Here is a 23,019-nt window from a genome sequence, read left to right on the forward strand (position 1 = left end):
TACAATTCAGTAAATAAAGTTATTACATGAAATTAAAACATCTCGGGTGAGAATTTTTCTTATCTTTTTAGTATTTACCAATATTTCTGTCTTCTTTTAATGACATAATAAAGCAGTGTAAAGACATAAACGCTTTTGCGAAGTACTGAGGCATTGCATTAGTATCAAAAATAATTTTATTTCCCTCGTTTTTATTAGGGATATTCCTTTTATGGATGGCGGTAGAGCAAGACGATATCCTTACGCTGAAGTTGAAGGAACGCAAGCTCTTGAGTTGCCTTATAAAGGAGAAGATATCTCAATGATCATTATTTTGCCAGGCAAGCGAGATGGTCTATCTGAATTAGAGAAAGAGCTAACTCTGGAGAAATTCAAAGAATTCCAAAATAAACTCAGAACTAGGTTCGTTTATGTCAAAATTCCTATATTCAAAATCAAATATTCTCACGAGATGGCTGGAGACATTGCAGCACTTGGTGCCCATCAACTCTTCAATGGAGCAGCAGACTTCTCAGGCATAACGACAGGCAATGGACTCGAGGTGAGTTCCATTTTGCATAAGGCAATAATCGAGGTTAATGAAGAGGGCAGTACGGCTGCTGCTGTAACTGCAATCCAAATAATTCCGGCATCTCCTGGTCCGGCGATTCATAATCCAGACTTTACTGCTGACCATCCATTTATATTTGCTATTGTGGATAAACGGAATGATATGGTGTTGTTTATGGGAAGAGTTAAAAAATTGTAATCGGTATTTCTATGAAATGAAAAATCTGTCTTTATTTTTCCAGAGAACTTAAATAATAAACATAATATGGAAACACATGAAGAGTTTTATTTTTGAACATACAGTTTTTAAATGCAGCCATAACTGAAACCAATAATTATAATTGAACAGCTTAGTGATAGAACATGTTAAGTTACATTTTACAAACACTCAATTTTCAGGACCTTAATGGTTAACTTCAGGTATAGAAAAATCATTTATTCTATTCTTAAGCTGTAGTAGTTATTTTTTTTTTCAAAATACATTTCAAAGCAGCTTTTTAATGTTTCTTTGTATTTAACATTTATGATTTTTACACAATCAAAAAATACTTACCACTTTCTTTTATTATTCTATAAGCTTCTCAATTAGTCTACAATATACATCAAAAACAGCATAAAAAATTAAAACAAATGGAATTTTCTTCTATTGGAATGACAGCCCTTTGTGGGCTGTAATGCCTGATTGCCTTATTTAAGTTAGTAAGAAAAAAAAACGCTACAGAAATATGCAAAACCACTATTAACATAAGTGGGGCTAAAAACCTATTCGATTGTATAATGAACAGAAAAAAGTTAAAAGGCGATTATTTAAAACACCTTTAGTAGCAGTATTCATTTATAGTTTCATTAGACAATCTATTTGGTTTTGATTTTAGTCTTTTTTCGCAAGTAATTCAGTGGTATTTTGGTGAACTTAATATTAATTTAATATTACACTTAAATACACTTAATATTAATATATAATGCACTTAAATATTAATTTTTAACCCTAATACACATACTAATTTTACTTCATATTTGAGGATGCAAATAAACATTTTAAATACAGAGGCAAAGAAAAGGGGGTTTATTATTAACCAAAATAAAAGTAAAATTTTTAAAAAATTAATCCTGAACAATTCAACGACATATCCTTAGAAAATAACAAACTAGAGGAGGTAGGAAGTTTCATGTTTCTTGGAAGTATAATTAACAACAAAGGAGGAACTGATGAAGATATACTAAACAGATTAAACAAAGCCCGAAGCAGTTAATCTTTCCTACTTTATGGATGTGAGACATGGCACTGCAGTAAAAATAACACGAAAGAAAAACTGCAAGTATTTATAAACAACAATTTAAAAAAAATCTTACGTATCAAATGGTGCTATAAAATTTCTAACTCAGAAATCCTCAGAAAAGCGAAACAGAAAACCATTGAACTGGAAAAGAAAAAGGGCAAATGCAAATGTATATTCCACTTAAACCTGGAAAATTGAAAGTGAAACAAGTTTTTTATTGGAACCCTCAGGACAATAGAAAAAGGGGAAGACCTAAAAATACTTGTGGCACAGGAAGATTTTAAGTGAACTAAAAACCGTAGGAAGGATGTGAAAGAGACAAAATATTTGGCTACAAAATATTACTAATAGCGAGAGGAAAGTTATGATAGAATCCCTATTTCCCGATTCGGAGTGAAGAGGAATCTGTGTATGTTTCAGGAGGATTCTAAATCTATATAGTAAGGGGGGAGATAACGAAGCACCCTGACCTTTACTAGTTTGAAATATTGTTGGAAAATGTGTATTTCAAGATAATTGATGCTTCAGAAAATCATTATAGATGATTCATAATAATCACATTAGTGTATAACATTTATCACATTTGTTTTAAAAAATTGTTAATTAGTGTATCACATTTGCTTAAAAAAAAGTGACTAAAAATATAATGGAACGATAGACATTTAATTTTCGTTCCTTCCCTGATCTGTTAAGGCGAGCTTTTCAAACAACAAATTAATAGTTAAAAAAGAGCATTTAACTAATAGTTTTTTCTTTTTTTTTTGTGAAAGAATAGTTTTTACAATGAGAAGCAGTGACAGTTACTAAGGCTTTATTTTACCCTTTGTGTATTGAATACTCCACTCATTTTTTATAACACTCATGCAAAGACAAGCTTTGAAGTTTATTCAAATAAAACACACTTAAGAATCAATATTTTTCTTGCGAATATAATAAGTTATCTTTGTATTTCTACAAAAATGTAAGTTTACTATTGATTCCAAATCAGTAACCAGGCAACTATGGAAACGAAAGTAAATAAGGAATTGCAAAGAAAAGTAATTTTTAGTGCTCCTTAAATTCTATGCGTAACATGTATTCTCCTTAACTAGAAATAACTACTCAAACTTTGAATAATGAAAATCGATATGCTTTCTATTTCCGGGTTCGCTTTCCTTAGATATATATATAGCGGGGCTGTTTTATCAACCAAGTAAAAGTAAGAAATCTGTAGTAAGTATACGTTCAAATTAATCCCTATTTTCTAAAACTTATTTCTTTATTTTTTTTTCATGTTTTTTTAAAACATATTATTTGTTGATTTTATTGAAAACCATTCGATTTGTTCAAGGCTCAATAATTAGAAATTTATCAGAATAATCCCCTTTTTTTAATAAAAGAAACATATTTTTATTCGATACTTTTGTAATAGTAAAATCTAATCACCTTTGGCATCCAGCTGGGCCACCTTTCCAAACTATCTTGTACAACATACAAACTTTAGTATGAAAGACAAGTACACAGCACAACTGTATAGTAATATTCTGGTTCTTTAACCTCTCTTCCAATCCAAACACCTTAATTAGTTTTAAACAATTAATTGGTTTTAGGATTAAATTATTAATTAACTTCATCCAGTTTAATTTCTTAATCAGTTTTAACCAAATTTTTTCACTCAGGTTTGTCAGCACTGAAGTACTTTTATTTTAATTTTAACTACTTTCAAAAGCTGCCTGTAACATTGCCAAAGTTCTTGATATATTGAATTTTAATAATAATTTAAAATCTGTCCGCAGCTATTAAATCAGACAAACCACCATACGTATAAATTCGGGACACTTCAGCACAGTAGGCAGCAGATATATTAAAATTATTTCCATCTCTGCTTTCAGATATAGAAAACTCACCCCAATTCTCTATTGCATGCTGTGCCACTTCCTCAAGCAGTACTGGATTGCATATGTTTGCTATTTTATAACCATTGTTAAACAGCAGACCCAATTTTTGGGTTTACAACTAATGTTAAACCTATAATTTTGAACCCAATCCAAAACACAATGGAACTCCTGGATCAAGTATTGGGAGAAATTGCCATCGTGGAAGACTTTTTGATATACTGATTATACTGAGAAGAAAACCACGTTAATCTCCCACGGTTAGCCTAACGGCAAGGGGACTCTAACCCATGATCTGTATACTACAGAGAATATTTGAAGTCAGCACTGTGGTTGGTGCGAGCAGGGTGCAGAATTATCGATCAGCTATTGCTGGGATTCGCACCCAGTTCACCTCATCGGAAGGTGAACTCTCTATCCCCTAAGCGACCACGGCTCATATGTAAGCTATTGCTGAAAAAAGCAAGCTCCATCACCTATAACTGGTATGACAGTATGCGGCACCACAACAACATTTATGTTTAACATTTCTACACTGATTTTAGAATGGATTAAAAATAAATCTAAATAACTACTTCGTAACTAAGTTTTTAATTCTAGGAAAATACAAAATTGTTCTTGAAACAAAATTGTTCAAATTGAAATTGAAAATAAGTACTTAGCGTTTAAATAACTATTAAACGCAACGTAATTTATTACATAAGACAATCTGAAAAAACGAATCTAAATAAATACCTAACGTAAAACTTATTTTTAACACTATTTGAATTAAAACCTAAGGCAACCTAACCAAATGAATAATAACTATAGTGTTGCCAATAGATAGAAAAATACCCGAATTTAAGCGCTGTGATATGCGATAAAATTAAGACTCCAAAATAAAACAGATTGTGTTATATTATCTACTTAAGAAAACCAATCAGCACTAGGAACCCTATCTGGAGCGAAAACTAAAGAGAGGAAATGCAGACTATCTCTAAGGGTTGTAGAATCTGAATTCCGAATGCTCGTAAATTTAGCATAAGTCTCAGAGCAGGTTAAAATCATTGACTTTAAAAGCAATGACTTACATAGCAATCACATTTTGTTTCTTTTTGACAAATACCATTTTCACCAATTAGAAATACAATGAGATGATGCTTTTCCAAAACTCAAATTACAAACTTCTTTTTTGCTCCATCAAAAATACGAGATATTTGTAAGTTGTTTGTCTTAGTCATGCAATTGTACGTCAAAGATAACAAACAAAAAAGCTCCAAATGAGATGGAGAAAAAGATAATTTCTCAGAGATGAAACCTCTATGCCTGTCACTTCAGTGGTAAGACGCGGAAGTGATGATCACGGTGACGCAAGAGAGGTGAGCGGCTATACTGCGCTTAACTCAAGAGTCTGACTCAATTAAAAAAGTATAAAATATCACTAGGATACCGTGGTTGTCTAAACTGTGTTAATCTTTAGAAGATACAGGGGTTGGACAAAATAATGGAAACACTTCTATACTAATGCATTTTTTTTATTCTTCTCAAAAAATACTTGAAGAATATTTTTACAAATTTAGAAGCACTTAAGTAATGCGATTTCTTATTTTCATCAATGAAGTTTAAAGGTTTAAGGGACCGACAGTTAATTGCAAACGTAAAATAATGTTTTTGAACACCCTATGCCAAAAAATATTGCAATAAATTTTTAACTTGTAACAATTAATTTGGTTATGATATGCGATAATTGCACAAAAATTTTTAAACTTAGCTTGAATATTTATAAAAAATTATATGACATATTTTCATAAAAAGAAATAATTTTCTTGGTCTTGCGTTTCTTGTTATAACTTTAAAATAATCAATGTAATTGAACAAAAATAACTACAAAATTATTGCCTTAAAATGTGAGAAAAAATTTTTTATAACTCCGCAAGATATGAGTAAGTGAAGTAGTCTCTTAATATTGCTCAGTAGCTCTTCAAATTTACATTTTTTTTAAATTTGTGGTGAATAGCATTTGACAACTAATAAAAAAATTTGACTTTCTTAAAAATTTAAAAAGTTTAAAGCAATTTTCAAAGTAGTTTTCGTACTTTTTTAATAAAAGTTCAAAATGATAAGAGGTTTTCCACAAATAACGTTAAATAAGATTTATTAAAGAAGATTTATTAAAAGTGACACCGGCATTGTTGTGGATTATAGGCCATAAAAGTATCTCTTCTTTCCTTTCACAATCGCATTTTGCTGCATGTGTTATCACTTGTTATTTAATTTTGTATTATGATACAAAATAATATTTTTAGAAAACCCCTTTTCCTTTTGATCCTTCTTTTAAAAACTACAAAAACAACTTAGAGAATTGCTTGAAACTTTTTTAATTTTTAAGATATTCAAATCGGACTTTTTTCATTAGTTGCTAAATACGATTCATTACAAAATTACGAAGAAAAAAAATTTTTAATTTTTTCCACATATGTACAGTATAAAAGAACTATTCTAATTATTTATATCTTTCACAGTTTTCAAAATTTTATAATTTATTCAAAATTGCTCAAAAACCTTAGCTTAATTTTATTGAATATTTTAAAGTTATGGCAAATAAAACGTAAAACAAAAAAATTTACTTTTCATGAAAAAGTCTTTCCTCAAATATTTAAGAAAGGCTTATGAAATTTTTGCAATTACTGCTATAATAAGCAAAGTAATTGTTACAAGTTACAAATTTATTCCTACATTATTTTGGCATAGGGTGTTCAAACATACTATTTTCCATTTGCAATTTATCGTCGACCCTTCAAACCTCTAAAAGCTTTAAGCTTCATTGATATGTAAGAGAAATCGCATGATCTAAACACCTGTTTAAATCATGCGATGTTTTTGCATAGAAGTGTTTCCATTATTTTTCCACCCCCTGTAGTTATGGGCATAAAAAATAGGTATTAAATCATTCACTTTACATCGACGACAGTAATAAAAATTTCGAAACTGGATATTTCTTTTAATCTTTCTTAACTAGCTGCAATTCATGCTATACTGCAATATGGGTATTTACCTAATCGTAAGAATATTTTCCTAAATACGCAATGAAAGTCTTCTCTAAATTCTGCTTAAAACTCAAATCAAATTGCCTCAGGTAATGTAAACCTCGACATCATTGTGTTCAAATCGCGTGCCCGGCGAACTATCATTATTTAAACAAAATGTCCTTGGACGTCAATCATGGAAGTTTGGCATTCACCTTTGACAAGGCTGACCAAATCAAAACGTGTTTGCATGATTCATAAAAGAAATTAGCAGACATGCTCTTTACAAATCATAATTTTAACACCTTTCGCTTAATGCATCCATCCTAAGTTGAGTAAACAATGGTTTGAAAGAGAGTTGTGATTTTTAATGTGAGTATATACTTTCTAAATAATGTCGAAAGGAAAGCGCAATATTCTAAAGTAAATTTAATTATGTAAACGTCATATTAAACCGGTTATGCGTTTGTATTATAGAAATATGTTTCATCACTTCAAAAAGACGAAAGGGATTGATTAAGTTTTATTTTTAATGTCGTGGAATTTCTTCTCTCTTTTTGCGTTTTCATGGTGTAGTTGATGATAAGCATTTTTTTTTCTTTTGGAATTTTTTTATTTATATTTTGACATAGATGTATTTACATTTCGAAACAAATATGTTTCTAACATTTCTTGAAATATTATTAACAATATAAACAATTTATATCATTCTTAACTTATCTTTAAAGTATATTAATGTCAATTACTAATGTAATGCAAAGCATGATAATGTATTTTCTTCTACATTAATGTGAAATACAAGGTGTTCTGCATTGAAATCCCTAAATATAAGTATACTTTTAAAAGCATTGTCAAAATTTAAGACATAAAAGTGTATATTGGGAGTAACAAACTAATATTTAAGCGAGAGAAAAACGCTGTCAAAATCTGACAAATCACTATTGAGAAAGGCTGGATAAGAACACCAAAACTTATTGAATTGCTGGAAGGAACTTGAATTTGTCGTAATTTGACCAAAAACACTATTGAGAAAGAAAGTATGCAAAACATCAGAACTTAAACTTCTGTTTCGAATATTTGTCTTCCAACTCTTCTCCGTTTCTTCCGGTAATCAAACATACTTAGAGGCATTGATGGTTGTACACTCACTTTCCTCAATAGTGATTCTTTAGATTTCGATAGCAAATCTCGGCATCATTTCTAGTTTTGTTCCAGCTTAAATATCAGTATGAGATTTGAGAAGGTTTTAATAAACATAATTAAGGGTGGTTATAATGGAACACCACCATTCTATTTTTATTATCATCTAATTTGATGTCAGAGGTGAAGCAAAGCTTTTTAATAATACGAAATGATGAATTATAAGGCAAACAAGAGGAAAAATATAAGAAATTTAGCAAATATTTCAAAATAGAATATAAATAGAATAATATAAAAATATCTATATTATTTGCATTTAATGTAAATAATAAAAACAGAATAATGTAGATTAATGTATAACAATATAATAACAATTGAATAAATAACATAATAACAATATATTATTCTATTGATATTCTGTTCTACTCTATTGATTTATTGATTTGGTTGATTCTATTGATGTTCAATAAGTAGAATAACATAATAATAATAAACTAAATTAAAGATTTGTTTTAACATTAAAATCTTCCAATTTAACCAGTGCAAAGCTATTCCAATAACCTGAGTTGCAATAAAAGAAAAAAAAATAGATTGTGAGATAAAAATTCCTTATGATGAACAAGAAAATACTTTACTTATTTTTAGCTTCTCCATATAATTATATATTCTATTAATANGAGATAAAAATTCCTTATGATAAACAAGAAAATACTTTTAGCTTCTCTATATAATTATATATTCTATTATTAAAATTTGATTTTTCTAGTTTTGGTTCAATTGATTTGTAATAAATTTTTAAATTTTATATAAAAGCTAAAAGCGTGAAGATATTATATGTTATACATTCCACAAAAATGTTTAAACATTTGTTAACATCAAAATTACTTTATGAAATAACAGACGATTTAAATCCAAGACAAGAGCATTCATCTAAAAATGTGTTCGACAGCCAAATGACAATGCTTTTAAATTTGGGTATCGAAAGTGGTTAGAATTTGCAAATTTTTTACAAAATACAAATCTACTAACACCTTCCAAATAAAAAAAGTTGAAAAATATTTAAAGTAATTTTATATCAAAATTCATAAATTTAATTGATTATAACTTACAAGTACATAGATTTGAAAAGCTGGTTCAAGTTAAAAATGCTCTCATATACTTCAGGAACTTTGAATCAAAATTAAAGTGCTTATTTTAAAATATGTAACAGAATTAGGTACTAAATTAATTTTATTCAAAACAAAAGTTTAAAACTAAAATTTAATAAATGAGAGAAGGATTCACCGCTCACAATAGTGTTCGCTGGAAAAAAAAGAGCTTTCTTTTCAAATTATACAGTATTTGAAAAAGCTTTTACCATATATCTGACACTAAAATATTAGCACATTTAAACATGTTTCGAACTTTTCTTGTATTCCATTTCTTTTGACTTAAAATAAAACATATAAAACAGTAAGTTGCAATTTATTTGTAGAAATTTATGTAAAATTTTCAAAATGTAAAAGAAATTTCAGTTCTTTAATAGAAGAGATCTTGAGTTTTATTGATGGATTTTTGCATTAAAGAAAACAGTGTTAGGTGAAACTAATTTTGACAAACATAAAACTAATTTATCTCGTATTATATTTCTTTTGACTAAAATAAAACATATAAAGACAGTAAGTTACAAATTATTTGTTTAAAATTGTGCACAAATTTTATACAATGTAAAAGAAATTACGGCATTTTTTAATAGAAAAGATATAGAGTTAAGAGGGTTTTAATATTAAGGAGAGCAACGATTGGTAAAATTAATTTGGATTGATCGAAAAGTACAAAGAATATTACAAAATTTTCAATGATTGCTCATGAGTGATAATAAGTGACTAATTAATGGCAATCTTATCTTTTGATACTTTGATCTTTCTTTTTCGATTCTAAATTTAATTACTTATCATAAGCACTTGCGCAATATTAGTATAAGTGGAGGAAGGAAAAACCGTTCGGTTTCCCATCTGGTGTAAAACAAGAATTTCTCTTGATATATCTATAAAATGCTTACCTCCTTTGAGTAAGCAGTTTCCTTAGTAATTCAAACGTAAGTATGCACGCCTTGTTAAAATATCTGTTGTTACTAAGCAGGTATATCAATCACGCGAAACTCCGGTCGAACGAAACCTGCTGACTAATCAACTGTAACCCTCGAAGGTTTTCTTAAAAATGATTTTATTTTTCTTTAATTCCTCTCAAGCTTATTATTTTGTCTTTTTTAATTCCAACAAAATTATAAAATTCTTAATGATTTTTTAATAAAATTAATTTTAAATATAAGAACATTCAATGACAGTTCAATGATTTTAAATATAAGAACATTCAATTTAAGAGGTGATCTTTTAATTATTAATTTGTTAAAAACATTAATTGGAACTTTTTCTTTGTGGGTTTTATATGGATTAGATTGGATTGAATATGTAAATTTTACAGATAGGATAATCAGATTTAGTAATACTGCGCTAAACATAAGTGAAATTACACACTGTAAGTAAGATGATTGCAAGATGCTATTAAAGTCTGAAACAAATAATAAAAACGAGCTAAATGGAAGAAAGATTACTTGAGTATCTTGGAATCGTGTGATCCATGTTTACTTGAAGAATGCAAACTCAATGATTTGAAAATTCGTATAGAATTATAAGAATATTTAAAATTAACAGTGATGAGAAAATTTTATGAAACTGAATTTCTTTCTACCGAGGAAATTAAATGATTTTCAGAACCAGATTGATAAACATATGGCAAAAAATAATTATTTCTTAAATTATTATACCCCTAACCTTACTTTATTAAACTTTTGAGGCAAAATTTTTATTAAACCTATTTTTTCTACTTTTTTTCAATATTTTGTATTAATTTAGGTCAAAATATATGAAAATATTAAATTAGCATTTTAATAATTTATGGTTATGAAAGACAGCAGAAAACACTGGTGTCTTTTTCCGTGTTAAACACGGCTCACTTCAAAAAACAAAATTTTTTTCAAAAAATTGCATTTATTTGCAGTTCTTTAGATCCAAAAAGAAACAGTTATTCATCAATGAAATTTCTTTAATTTACAAAATCAATTATTGATAAATCTTTCAATAAGAATGAAAAGAAAAATTTCAAACTACTTTTCTTGAATTTTATATTTTCGTACAAATATAATTCCTATAATCAAGCAGATTTTTTCCGAAACTATTAGACAGTTTTTTATAATTAAAAAATGCTTAAATATGTTTCTGTTTGTAATTAGAGCATCAGAAAAAATATATATAAAAGGGTCATCGGTATGCAATATGCATCAAAGGGTTAAAACTCTAATTTTCAGCATATTATTAAAATTAATAGCATTTTAAACAGTCCTTTAAGTCCTTTATTAAAACAAACTTTTTTGAAACTAATAATATTTCTCGTAACTTTTCATTAAAACTAATGAATTTAATTGCTTACACTATTACCTAGTTGCTGGTAACTTTTTCCATTTTAATTGCATATTGTAAAGAAATGCATATTACATACAAATTTATAAAATATGCACTTTCTGTTTTAAAAAGTTTTATGCATTTTAACATAAACGTGTTTAATACTACAACTGAACATTCGCAGTATCATGAACAGTAAATAATCTGGACTTAAATATTGAGAAATGTACAATAACCTTTTGTTTAAGCAAGTAATTATAACTCAATAATATTTTTTTTAATTTATATACATATATTTCTTATAATTAAGTTCCCTATTTTTCAGAAAATTCTCCAAAATGGCAATTTTGTGTGCTAAAGTCTTAAAAAATGTTTTATTATTACTGATTGTGAATGTGATCATCAGTTCAGCCTCATCGTTATGTACTCCATCTGAAATGGCTCATGAAAATCTCAGAAAATTAGCGCACGCAAATAATGATTTTGGGCTTAAACTTTACCAAAGACTCGCTGACGAATCTTCGAAAAATGTGTTTTTCTCACCATTAAGTTTGTCTGCAGCTTTTGGAATGCTTTTCTATGGAGCCCGTGGTTACACAGCTAATGTAAGTATTTTTTTCACTTTTAATGAAATACCTTATATAAGTCACTATTTTACTAAACTCCATAGTTCCTTTTTTACAGAATAAAAAAAGAAACAATAATCAATACTCTTTTACGGAAAGTTAAAAAAAACATATCTTTTACATAACATGTTTTTGTATGCACATTTTTTCTGAATAACTTCTTGAAATTAGCATATTTTCAATTTTTAGTTAACTTTTAAATATTATTCTTTAAGAAATAGAGAGAATATAAAGTCACGTACTTCAAAGTTTAATAATCCTTATTTAGCAATAGAATTTAACCAAAAGTAAAGTATCACAAAAAGTAGTTGATATTTTTAGTTAATAAATTTATGATGTTACAATAAATTCTCGAAATATCATCAACTTTCCCGAATTCCAGAGCGTGTAACAATATTGCGCCCCTTAGTGGTTCGATTATGAAGACATGGCTCCCAAAAGAACAATCAAACATCACCTACAGCGGTTAGTGAGAGTGTGGACGACCACTTTAATGAGCCTGCGAAGAGACATAGGGGGTGCAGAATTAGTCCTCGCTAAACTCTTCAATCATAAAGTGGTCGACTTCGTACGCAAGTCGTTGGGCTACCAAAGTGGGGTAACCATCCCTCTGTAAAAAATCAAAATTGCAATGATCTTTGGAACATCTACGGAGATGTTTCCCAGGCCATAGCTCATTGTGCAGTTCTAGTGCAAAGTAAATATAGTACTATTACTACTTTAACATTGTTGCCATTTTTTTATCCTTTTTGTCGGCGAACGCAGAAACTTAGTTTCGAACTATGTTTTCTTAGTTAGATTTTTTATTACCGTCTAAATTGGAAGTGAAGTGTGCTTGTGCACGCCCTATCTTCGTCAGCTAACTGATCCAATTGCTCTGAAACGTTGAACTAATCATTTCCTTGCTGAGTTATTGGGTGTTCAGCATCAAAATGTTTCGACACTGTAAAAAGTTTTAGTGAATAGTTGCTACAATTTTTGGTGTTAAGGTCGGCTAAAATTTACATTTTTTATTTACTTTTTTACTGTTATAGTTCAATTTATTTTCATTTTTCGTTTGTTTGTTTATTTACAGCACATATTTTCATGCGCAATAGAATCAATTTAATGACTTCATTGCAAAAACGTTTCATTTGAAGCAAGTACATTTTAAGTAATATATTTTTCGCACTAATTCTTTCAAACAATTGTCATTCTGTCAGTTTTATATAATATTTGGCATGATAACTACAGTTCGGTACTTATATATGTATTTAGTTTACCAGAAAACCCACCAAAGAGAGTGCCAACTACACACCAAAATTTTTAACAGTGTAGATGACTTTAAATGACGCAGTTTAAATGACGTTAGAACACGAGTTTTGAGCAAAAATGACATGCCAACTTGAATATTCATTGTTTCTGGTAAAGCAACTTATCGCTGAGTTGAACAACAATAGTTTCACGAATGAAATCTAATCATGGAATCATTTATAGCTCTTAATATATATTTTAAAAAATCTGACTAGTCGTCAACCTTAGGAAATTGAAATTCAATGCTTCTCCATGAAATTATAGACAAGTTAACCTTGTCTTACGTGACTTTAAATTTATCCCGTAGAAAGCGCAATAGTGTTTAAGAAAATTAAAATGTGCTATGCAAAAAAAAATTTAATAAAAAATATCATCTGATAACTTTTTATCTAGTGTCTTTAAATTTATGTACTAAGATACAATCGAAATTATTAGAGATTCTAATCTAAAATATGCTACATTTGAATTGTGGAGATAATATTTTAAGTTACAAAAACAGAAAGGAAGACGTAATTTTTACGAATAAATGTACATTCTATTTCCAACATATTTAATAGAACCTCAAAATAAGAAATTTGGGTAGCAGTAATCCGAAAAATATAGCTCCAGTAGTTTAGTTTGAAGATTAGTAGAAAATTTAAGCCCTTTAATGCTAATTTCTTATTTAGATGTTTTGATATGTCTATGAAATTAATTAAGAGAATCAAAACAATAAATTTCATGCAAAATATATTTCTTAGACTTTTTTTATTATTATTCATTTTATTAATTATTATAGCAGTCGAAGAAAAAAAATTTTATTAAAAAGTTTACAAATTTTTACATTATTTTAAGTCGATATAACACAAAATTGTTCCTGAGAAATGAAACCTACTTTCCTGAAATATCATTCAACAACTTTGACCGTTTTCCTGACTAAACTATTAATGATTTTTCCTGATAATGGCTACCCCTTATATTTTAAGGATCAAAAATCTGAACCAGTCAGCTAAAAAAAGACATGCTTATTCAGAAAAAGTATATTTTCGTGCCCGATTCCGCATGATCTGAATAAATTAGTTATCATATTTAAAATTAGCTCCTTAAACTATTAATATTATATTTTATTCGGTTGAAATACTATCTCGAGATCAAAAGATATTTCATTATTTAGTTTAAATTTTTGCGTACAACACATTTGAAAAAGGTTGCACAACAGCTATAAACTAATTATTTTTATCTGTTTAGACAGATTTATGGTGGTAAGACGCACTCAGATCTTGAGGTCAGTTCTCGTTAAATGTCCTAGAAATCTTCAAACTCTGTGAGGACAGAAAATTCTACAAATTTGAAGAGATGTGTTTGTTCTCAAATCTCCTCGAATTTCTCCGAAAACATATAACCTTACGTTGCAGTGAAGTGTCAGAAAAATTTAAAAATGCTCATTGTGTAAAAAAATGGTATTGTTTTACAGAGAATGAAAAGTAAAAAGAAAAAATCGAAAGAGCACCATGGTAAAAGATGAAAACGCTATACTCGTCTTAAAACAATTTCAGCAAAAAAAAATTTAATAATCATGCATAATCTTTTTTAATATTCATGCACTCATTAATTCGTTTTACATGTGTTCAAATTCAGAATATTATACGATATTACAAAACTGCTTAGTAATGAAATCAAGTTTGATGAAGATAGTTCTGCACATGATATTAGTTATCAACTAAAAAAAATCTTTTTGCGCATATAAGTAATTATTTTAAATAAATATATGGGTGTCCTCAAATCGTAAAATTTTTCGAAGATGCTCAGTTGATTTGTTCTTAAAACACGGTTTACAAATCTTGTCACCTTATGCAAATTAACTAAATAATAAATCATAAATAGATTTCGTACACTAACTACTAAGAACATACACGAACTAGTTTTTTATGTAAGTTTATGTTGCTAGACTGTTATACCTCTGTACAAAAAGTTTCCCTTTAAAAAACAAGAAAGATAGCACAAAAGATATTTCCTAATCAAAAACCAGTCGTATAAATGCACAAGTGAAAGTTATTATCAGGATGAGTAATAGTTTCTTATGATAGAAGAATCTTTTTCGATTTTTTTTTTCGCAACAGCAAGAGATAACGTTTTTTAGTCACGATATTTAGTGGTTAAAATGGTTTACTTGCTTGATGTTTCTAATTTAAATAATGTGTACACTTGTACGATTAAAATGAAGCTAAAATATGTTAACATTTGAAATGAACATAAACTACAAAAAAAATTATATGAATAAAATAATGTAACAGGAATTAAAAATTTTTTGAATCTCTTCTCTCTTTTTTATTTTTGAATATCTTACAGCATTCAATATGAAACCGTTTGATTGGTAACTGTATCTATTTTCAGCAGTCAAATCACAGCTAGTAAAATGGCAAATAATCCAAAAAGTTGACAACATACACTTAAAATAATTTTCATTTCGAAATTATAGTTGAATAGTTATAGATTTCTATTCTAACCTAGTTTAACCGCTTCCCTTATCAAATTTTTTTTTAAAGAAAAATGCAAAAGATCCACAAATTTTTTTACTTCATTACAAGGAACTAAAACAAAACTTAATACATAAATTTTATGTTGTAATTATAATTTTATTATGTTTAAAAAACGTTTAATTTACCATCAGGTTACTATCTGGAGTCATCTCGGGCAAATGAAAAAATTCAATATTAGTCTTTCTATAATAGTTTTTTAGAAGGGAGAACACAAAATGATACTTTCCAAACGTCAGTGAAGTGATACACCATCTTTTTTAACTCCTTTTTTCTGTGTAAATTCAGCAACCATCATAGACACCGAAGAGCCATTACATTATGACCACCCTGCTAATAACATGTAGGAGCACCTTTAGCCCTCAAAACTGCTAGCACCCGCCATGGCATTGATTCCATAAGGTGCTGATAGGTAGTCTGAGGTATCTGGTACCAAGCGCTCACCAACTGGTCCTGCAATTCCCTCACATTGCGAGGGGGTAGCGTGGCAGCACGAATTTGGTTTTCCAAGTAGGACCACAAATGCTCTATTGGATTAAGGTCAGGTGAATTTGGGGGCCAAGACATGACTTGAAAGTCACTGGAATGTTCCTCGAACCAATCCATGACGATTCGACCCTTATGACATGGTGCATTATCCTGTTGGTAAACACCATCCCCCGCAGGAAAAACTGTTGCCATGAATGGGTGAACCTGGTCTGCAACTATGTTCAAGTAGCTTACAGACGTCAGGGATTGTTCTATGAGGATTATGGGTCCTAATGTGCCCCATGAAAACATTGTTCCTGGGCGAGAAACCATGAAAACCTGGGCGAGCCCATTGTTATAGATGGAGGGTGGTCATAATGTAATGGCTCTTCGGTGTATATAAGCCCATAAAAACGTAGGCAGCCCCACAATCGAACAGCAAAACTCCCACACAAAACTTAGCAAACTTCCAATCACAGCAGATAATTTTTTTTTTTTTTGCTTCTGGTTAAGTAAAAATGTGACAAAACAAAACGTACTAAGAAATTCAGCTACGCCCAAGTTTTCTCTGGATAATAAATATTTTCAATATATACAATCCCGAGTTAACCCGACTATACAAACCCGAGTTAAACCATAGCAAATAAATATTTAAGCGACGAAAGAAGAAAAAGGCTCTAATGAAATAGAACGAATCACTAAAGAGGAAAGCAAGATTAAAAACGCATCGAAGCCAGTTTAATTGACGGAGAAAATTGCGAGTTGATGAAAGGAGATTTTTAGAAACACCTTGCAGTTACAATCAGCACACAATCAATCGATCAAAGTACAATCCTGTTGTGAATGGATAATAGTAATATTCTTTTATATCAATAGATGGCGGTCGATGATGTTTAATTACGTTGGAAATTATAAGATGTAAGTACGTCAGAATTGTATGGGATTTGATTGATAGTAATAGACAATTCTGTCGTATTCTTAATGTATTTGATGTTTTATTTGTAATAAATGTGTCTGTGTATAAAATCTGTTAAATGGATAGCACAACTAATTGACACAAGCCCGCAGTCCCCATAAAAGAAGTAAAAACTGCACAAATCCTAATACTCCTTTGTATTTCGAAAACTTTTTGTATTTTTCGGGTTTAATATAGGATTTAACTAGGATTCCAAAAATATTGAAATTATGTATTAAGGACGGTGTTTGTGGAGCACCTTGTCCAAAGTGTTGCGTATCGTAATTTTTGTATGCCATACAATATACAAATTTGTTTGATTTTGCAATTACGTGATTAATCTGCTGAAATCTTATACGAAACTGAAAATTCTCTATAGCTCTTACAAAAATTAGGAACCACGGGTTTATTGTAGATCTTTATTTATCGGGCAAGAAATCTACGAATGTACTCATAAATATAGTGATGTGTAATGAAATTTGATGGTCCACTTAGTCAAGCGTGTTATGTCAGTTCGGAACTTGAAGATTTCAAATAAACCTAGACATCTGATGAGCATACAAAGGTGGTCAACTAAACGGGTTTCAATGTGTAACTTAATGCTAGTATGATGATGTATTAGAATAAATTCTCTTTACAGAACAAACCAAAATGTTTTAATCAAAAAGTGAATAAATACTTAGTGGCATCTATAAAAGTATTTTTGTGAACAACATTACTTCTGCCAAAGCTTAATAGTTTCTCAAATATAATTTTGCATGTTGTTGTTGTCCATTTGTCAATACCAACAAGCCTCTTTAAGACAGAGTGGTGCGCTTCTTCTTGTGTTCCAGTGGCGCCATCTATGGCCAAGAATTCAACTTTTACATACATTGTAGCCACTCACATACATTGTAGCTCGTTATATAGAAAGCAGTCATTCACGCGCAATTCATTCACCCTGCTGATCGTAATTTTGACCAGAACCACACAACGATCAATCTGCTATCCAGTACCCCCAGAAGTACTAATTTGTAATGGGAACTTGAAGGACTTAGTGACACTGCGTGCACCAGTCACCACATGACACACGGCGATTCTTCGACCAGTGGGATTAGAACTCACAACCTCTCTGAAATGGGCCAAACGCCCTATTAACTAGGCTATCCCTGCCCTTAATATACTTTTACGTAAAAAAGTGGTTTAAACAATTTTTGAATTAAATTAGAATTACAGAACATTAGAATTACTACATTAGAATTATTTGAATTTGGTACTGATGTTTTAAAATTGTTTTTATTGAGATAATAGTATTAGATATTCATGTTCCAAACGAAACACTCTAACTATATACTTCTTTATTATAATTTTTCTAGTTCAACTTTGTCTTTGCTTCTTTCAGGAACTGAGAATTGCCTTGGGTTATGAAAGAGCAAATTTACCAAGTGAGCTTGTTCATTCATCCTTCAAACAATTCCTGGCTGATACTGTTCCGGAAAATAATGAAGTAAATCCTGAATATACCTTGAACCTAGCTAATGCAGTGCTATTAGCAAAACAGCTCAACTTAGTGCCACAATATAAAAGTGACATTCAGAAACTATATAATGCAATTGTACAGGATGTGGACTTCGTTAAAGATGCTGAAAATATTAATCAAGGAATTAATACTTGGGTAAAAGCTAAAACAAATAACAAAATTCAGAGCCTGTTTGATAAGTTAGACCCATCGGTCATCATGGTTCTTCTTAATGCAGTATATTTCAAAGGAACGTGGAAAACACAATTTCAACCAGAAAAAACAAGACCACAGAAGTTTTACAATGGTGGTTCAGAAAATGGTGCAAAGTAAGTCAATATGAAAGGTTATGAGCAATATATTAAACAAATAATCCAAAGTAACTGAAGTGATAAAGTTTTAGTTGATTAAAAACTTCATTCGCTTCAAAAATATACAAATTGTAAATAACAGTCGACATGTTTCAAGCTTTCAAAATCAGGCACCTATTTTCAAGACTTGACAGACGCGAATGGGAAAAAACAAAAGTGATTTGAAATAAAAACATAAAGTTTACTACGAAAAATGGAAAAGTGAAGGTGAGAATGCCTCTCTCGGCCTCTGCAGCTTCTCTCGTTTTATTTTTTAACTTTTTTCTCTCTCAGCTACAGCCGATTTTTTCTGGTTTTGTTTATCCTCTTCATTTTTCCATTTTTCGCGTTAGAGACTTTGCGTTTTTATTGAAAGCACTTTTGTTGCTTCTCATTCACAACTGGCAAGTCTTGAAAATTGGGGCCTGTTTTTGAGAGCTTGAAACACGTCGACTGTTATTTCCATTTCGTATACATGCAATATTTTAAAATCGACAATAAATTCATTCGAGTAGAGTTATTAATATTGCTTATTTCCATTTCAAAAATTGAAAAACGCATTTAAAAGTTTGTATTCCCTTGCTTAAAAATTAGTTGTTAATCTCTAATGAATTTCTTTTTTCTTACAAGGTTTTTGCTTACCTAATACTCTCTACATACAAAATGACAATTATTAAGCTTAAAAATCTCTTGAATTTTTTTTATAACTCTCGTTGAACAGCTGATACAATTTGGAGTTTACGACTACCAATGTTTAACTCCGTAGCCTTGCAGTTTTTAACCCTATCCAGAGGACAAGGAACTCCTGGACAATGTGTTAAGAGAAATTTGTTTTCTTGGAGGACTTTTTGATGGAACTAACCCTCATTTGTGTGACATGGGGAGAAAAACCACGAAAACTTTCCATGGATAGGCTGGTGGCAAATGGACTCTAACCCATGATTTGTCTACCACAGAGGATATTTTGCGTCAGCAATGTAGCAGATGTAAGCCTGGTGTAGAATTCTTATTATCAGCCATCGCTGGTACTTGAACCTTATTGGGAGGCGAGCGCTGTTACCCCTAAGCCAGTGTTTCCCAAATTGTGGTACGCGTACCCCCAGGGGTACGGGAACAGTTTAGCAGGGGCACGTGTTCTTATGCGAAATATCTTGCAGCAAACGAAAATTTCAAAAACTTTAATTTAAAAACAATGCTAGCCATAAAAATTTACGATCACGTATTTTCCTATTGGCCATTTTTTGCAGAGTTTACAGTTAATAATTAGTGGTGTCAACAGCCAGTTGTGATTTTTAACGTTTGTGCAATTTTTTTATAGTAAAATATGCATTCATTTTTTTATTGGTGGTACACAGCGCTACGAAAAATTTAGAAAGGGTGTACAAAAGTCATAAGTTTGGGAAACACTGCCCTAAGCCATTACGGCTCTCTTGAATATTTTAATATCTTTTGAGGCATTGGCAAGATTCTGTAAAAACTTGACTGTTGAATTGAAAAGGGAATTGAAAATGGAATTGAAATGGAATGACGGTTGAATTGAAAATGGAATTTTTTTTTAATTAATTTATTTATTTATTACATAATGCGTGCTCTTATTACAGTTGTTCAATTTTTTGAGGAATTGTCAAAATAAAGCATTTCTGAGCTTTGATGAATTGAGAATAGCTTGTTCACCCTATTTCCCTAATTCCAACCCTTCCAAGTAATTTTTTATGGGACAATATTAACAGCAAAACTTATACAAATATACTCAAAACCATCACTAAGCTCAAGAATGACATTCAGAGAGTCCTAAGTATTGATGCTCAGATAGTTTTACGAAATTTCTACGTAAGTCTGCTTCCAATCATAGCCATTATTGGCAAGTATATAAAACCTGTCATACACTAAATACAGATATCAGTAGTTACTTAAAAAATTTTCATAAAATTTTTGAATTTACTTGCTTTGAAAATGGTGTTTTTTATTTCATATAATTCAATAATTTTTACCCTGTATAAGCTATTTTTTTCCTTTCAGAGAAGTATCTATGATGAACATCAAGGCTAAATTTCCGTACACAGAGGTCGATGATTTCCAAGCTCTCGAACTACCATACAAAGGAGAAAACATTAGCATGATTGTTTTGCTGCCACGCCAACGAGACGGTCTTTCATCTATGGAAAAAAGTCTAACCCTTGAAAAGCTTGCTCTTATCCAAAGACAACTTTACCGGACCACAGTCGTTGTATCACTTCCAAAGTTTAAGATCGAATACTCAAAAGAATTGTCTCCTGATTTGTACGCCATTGGAGCTAAAAGCATGTTCAGTGCTGGAAGTGCTGATTTTTCTGGCATGACCTTAGACAAGAATGTATTTGTTAGTCAAGTTTTGCATAAAGCAGTGGTCGAAGTGAACGAAGAAGGAAGTGAAGCAGCAGCAGTTACTGGCATTGTAAGCAACAGGATGAGGCCGTTGTTTGACGTAACTCCTGAATTCATAGCAGATCATCCATTTATGTTTGCGATTGTAGACAGGAGAAGCACTATGGTATTGTTTGCTGGTCGCATCAATGATTTGTAAATACTATTGAACTTCCCTCGCTGATGGATCATCATTGCCAACACCCTAAAAATCATTTTAGGAGTCAGATAGATCACTATAAATTATTTCAAAGCACTTTGATCACTTGCCATTTTTTTTAATTAAACTAATTTCTACTAGAACTATCGCAGTTGTTTATTTATGTCTATATTTTTATCACAGAGTCTTACTGTAATATGTTTCTGTGACTGTTTAATTATATACTTTAGCAAAACCTGCATGAAACTCAATATTAATAAGCAACTAAATCTTGTTGGTGAGACTGAATAGGTAGGTAACCCACTTTCTAAGTTTATAAATTATACCGATAGACCCTCAGCTAATTTAATCCTTCATATAAAATATAGCAGCCGGTGAACAACTGACCCAATTAAGAGCTTATGACAACTTAACTCCGAAGTCTTGTAATTTTAAACCCAACCCAGAAGACATGGGAACTCCTGGATCAAGTATTGGGAGAAATTTGCCTTCATGGGGGATTTTTGATGGAATTAATCCGCATTTGCGTTACGGGGAGAGGAATACCACAAAAACATCCCACGGTTGGCCCGATGGTAAGGGAACTTGATCCGTCTACCACTAAGGATATTAACGTCAGCACTGTATTATATGCAAGCCAGGTGCGGAATTGGTATCGACCTGCCATCCCTGGGATTCGAACTCGGGTCATCTCATTAGGAGGTGAGTGCTCTATCCCCTGAAGGTCATGGGAAGTACATTTCCAACCAACTACATAAACTTTTTAATGTCGATAGAAGACTATTTTCCACTTATGATTTCAGCAGCCATCACCTGATAATTTCAGAAAATAGAAAAAAACAAATACCAATGAAAGGCTTTGTTTATTTAAAAGTGTGTAAAAGTAAACGATAGCGTGATTTCCAAAACTGAGGTCAATACCTTTAAGCTATTTTCAACCTGTGCATTATGCGTCCATCCATTTGATTATCCTCAATGTGCTTATTTGCAATTATAAACAAAGAATTTATAAACACAGATGTTCAAGTTTATCTTCAATTACATACTGTAGTTAAAATGTTGTAAATACTACTCACCTTCGCACCCAAAAAAATTGTCTAAAATATCAAATTCATTTTAGGTAATGATTTATTTTTGTAAATCAATCTTAATCCCAAAAATATTTTAACATAATAGTACTAGAAAAAACGGTCATATAAAGGGTTGATGTAATCGATCTGTTTATAAATATCTAGTACATATCAAAGTAAAACTGAAGGCGTGCACACCACCACCCGGTATGAATATTCATAGTCAGACAACAAAACACAGAATTTAAAATTTTAATTTAAAATATTCAACAAACTTCTTATTCAAAACAAGTAATTATTAAAATAGGAGGAAAGGTTGCTCTACTAAAAATACTTATACATGTATGAGGGAGATACAAACACTTGTTCAAACATTGAAAACTTTATTTCAA

The 23,019-nt window shown here is 30.4% G+C and overlaps 1 protein-coding gene across 1 annotated transcript in view; it reads left to right on the plus strand.

Moving 5' to 3' along the window:
- Positions 1-21,700, plus strand: part of LOC107439748 (uncharacterized) — a 29,735-nt gene extending 8,035 nt beyond the window's left edge. Inside the window, exons 4-8 of the mRNA XM_071185483.1 lie at positions 199-746; positions 9,904-9,925; positions 11,614-11,893; positions 18,528-18,973; positions 21,014-21,700. Of these exons, the coding sequence (XP_071041584.1) occupies positions 199-746; positions 9,904-9,925; positions 11,614-11,893; positions 18,528-18,973; positions 21,014-21,557 (1,840 nt within the window). The 3' untranslated portion in view covers positions 21,558-21,700. The remainder of the gene's footprint in view (positions 1-198; positions 747-9,903; positions 9,926-11,613; positions 11,894-18,527; positions 18,974-21,013) is intronic.
- Positions 21,701-23,019: the final 1,319 nt, after the last annotated feature.

The sequence above is a fragment of the Parasteatoda tepidariorum genome, chromosome 1, assembly GCF_043381705.1.
Source record: "Parasteatoda tepidariorum isolate YZ-2023 chromosome 1, CAS_Ptep_4.0, whole genome shotgun sequence".
NCBI lineage: Eukaryota > Metazoa > Arthropoda > Arachnida > Araneae > Theridiidae > Parasteatoda > Parasteatoda tepidariorum.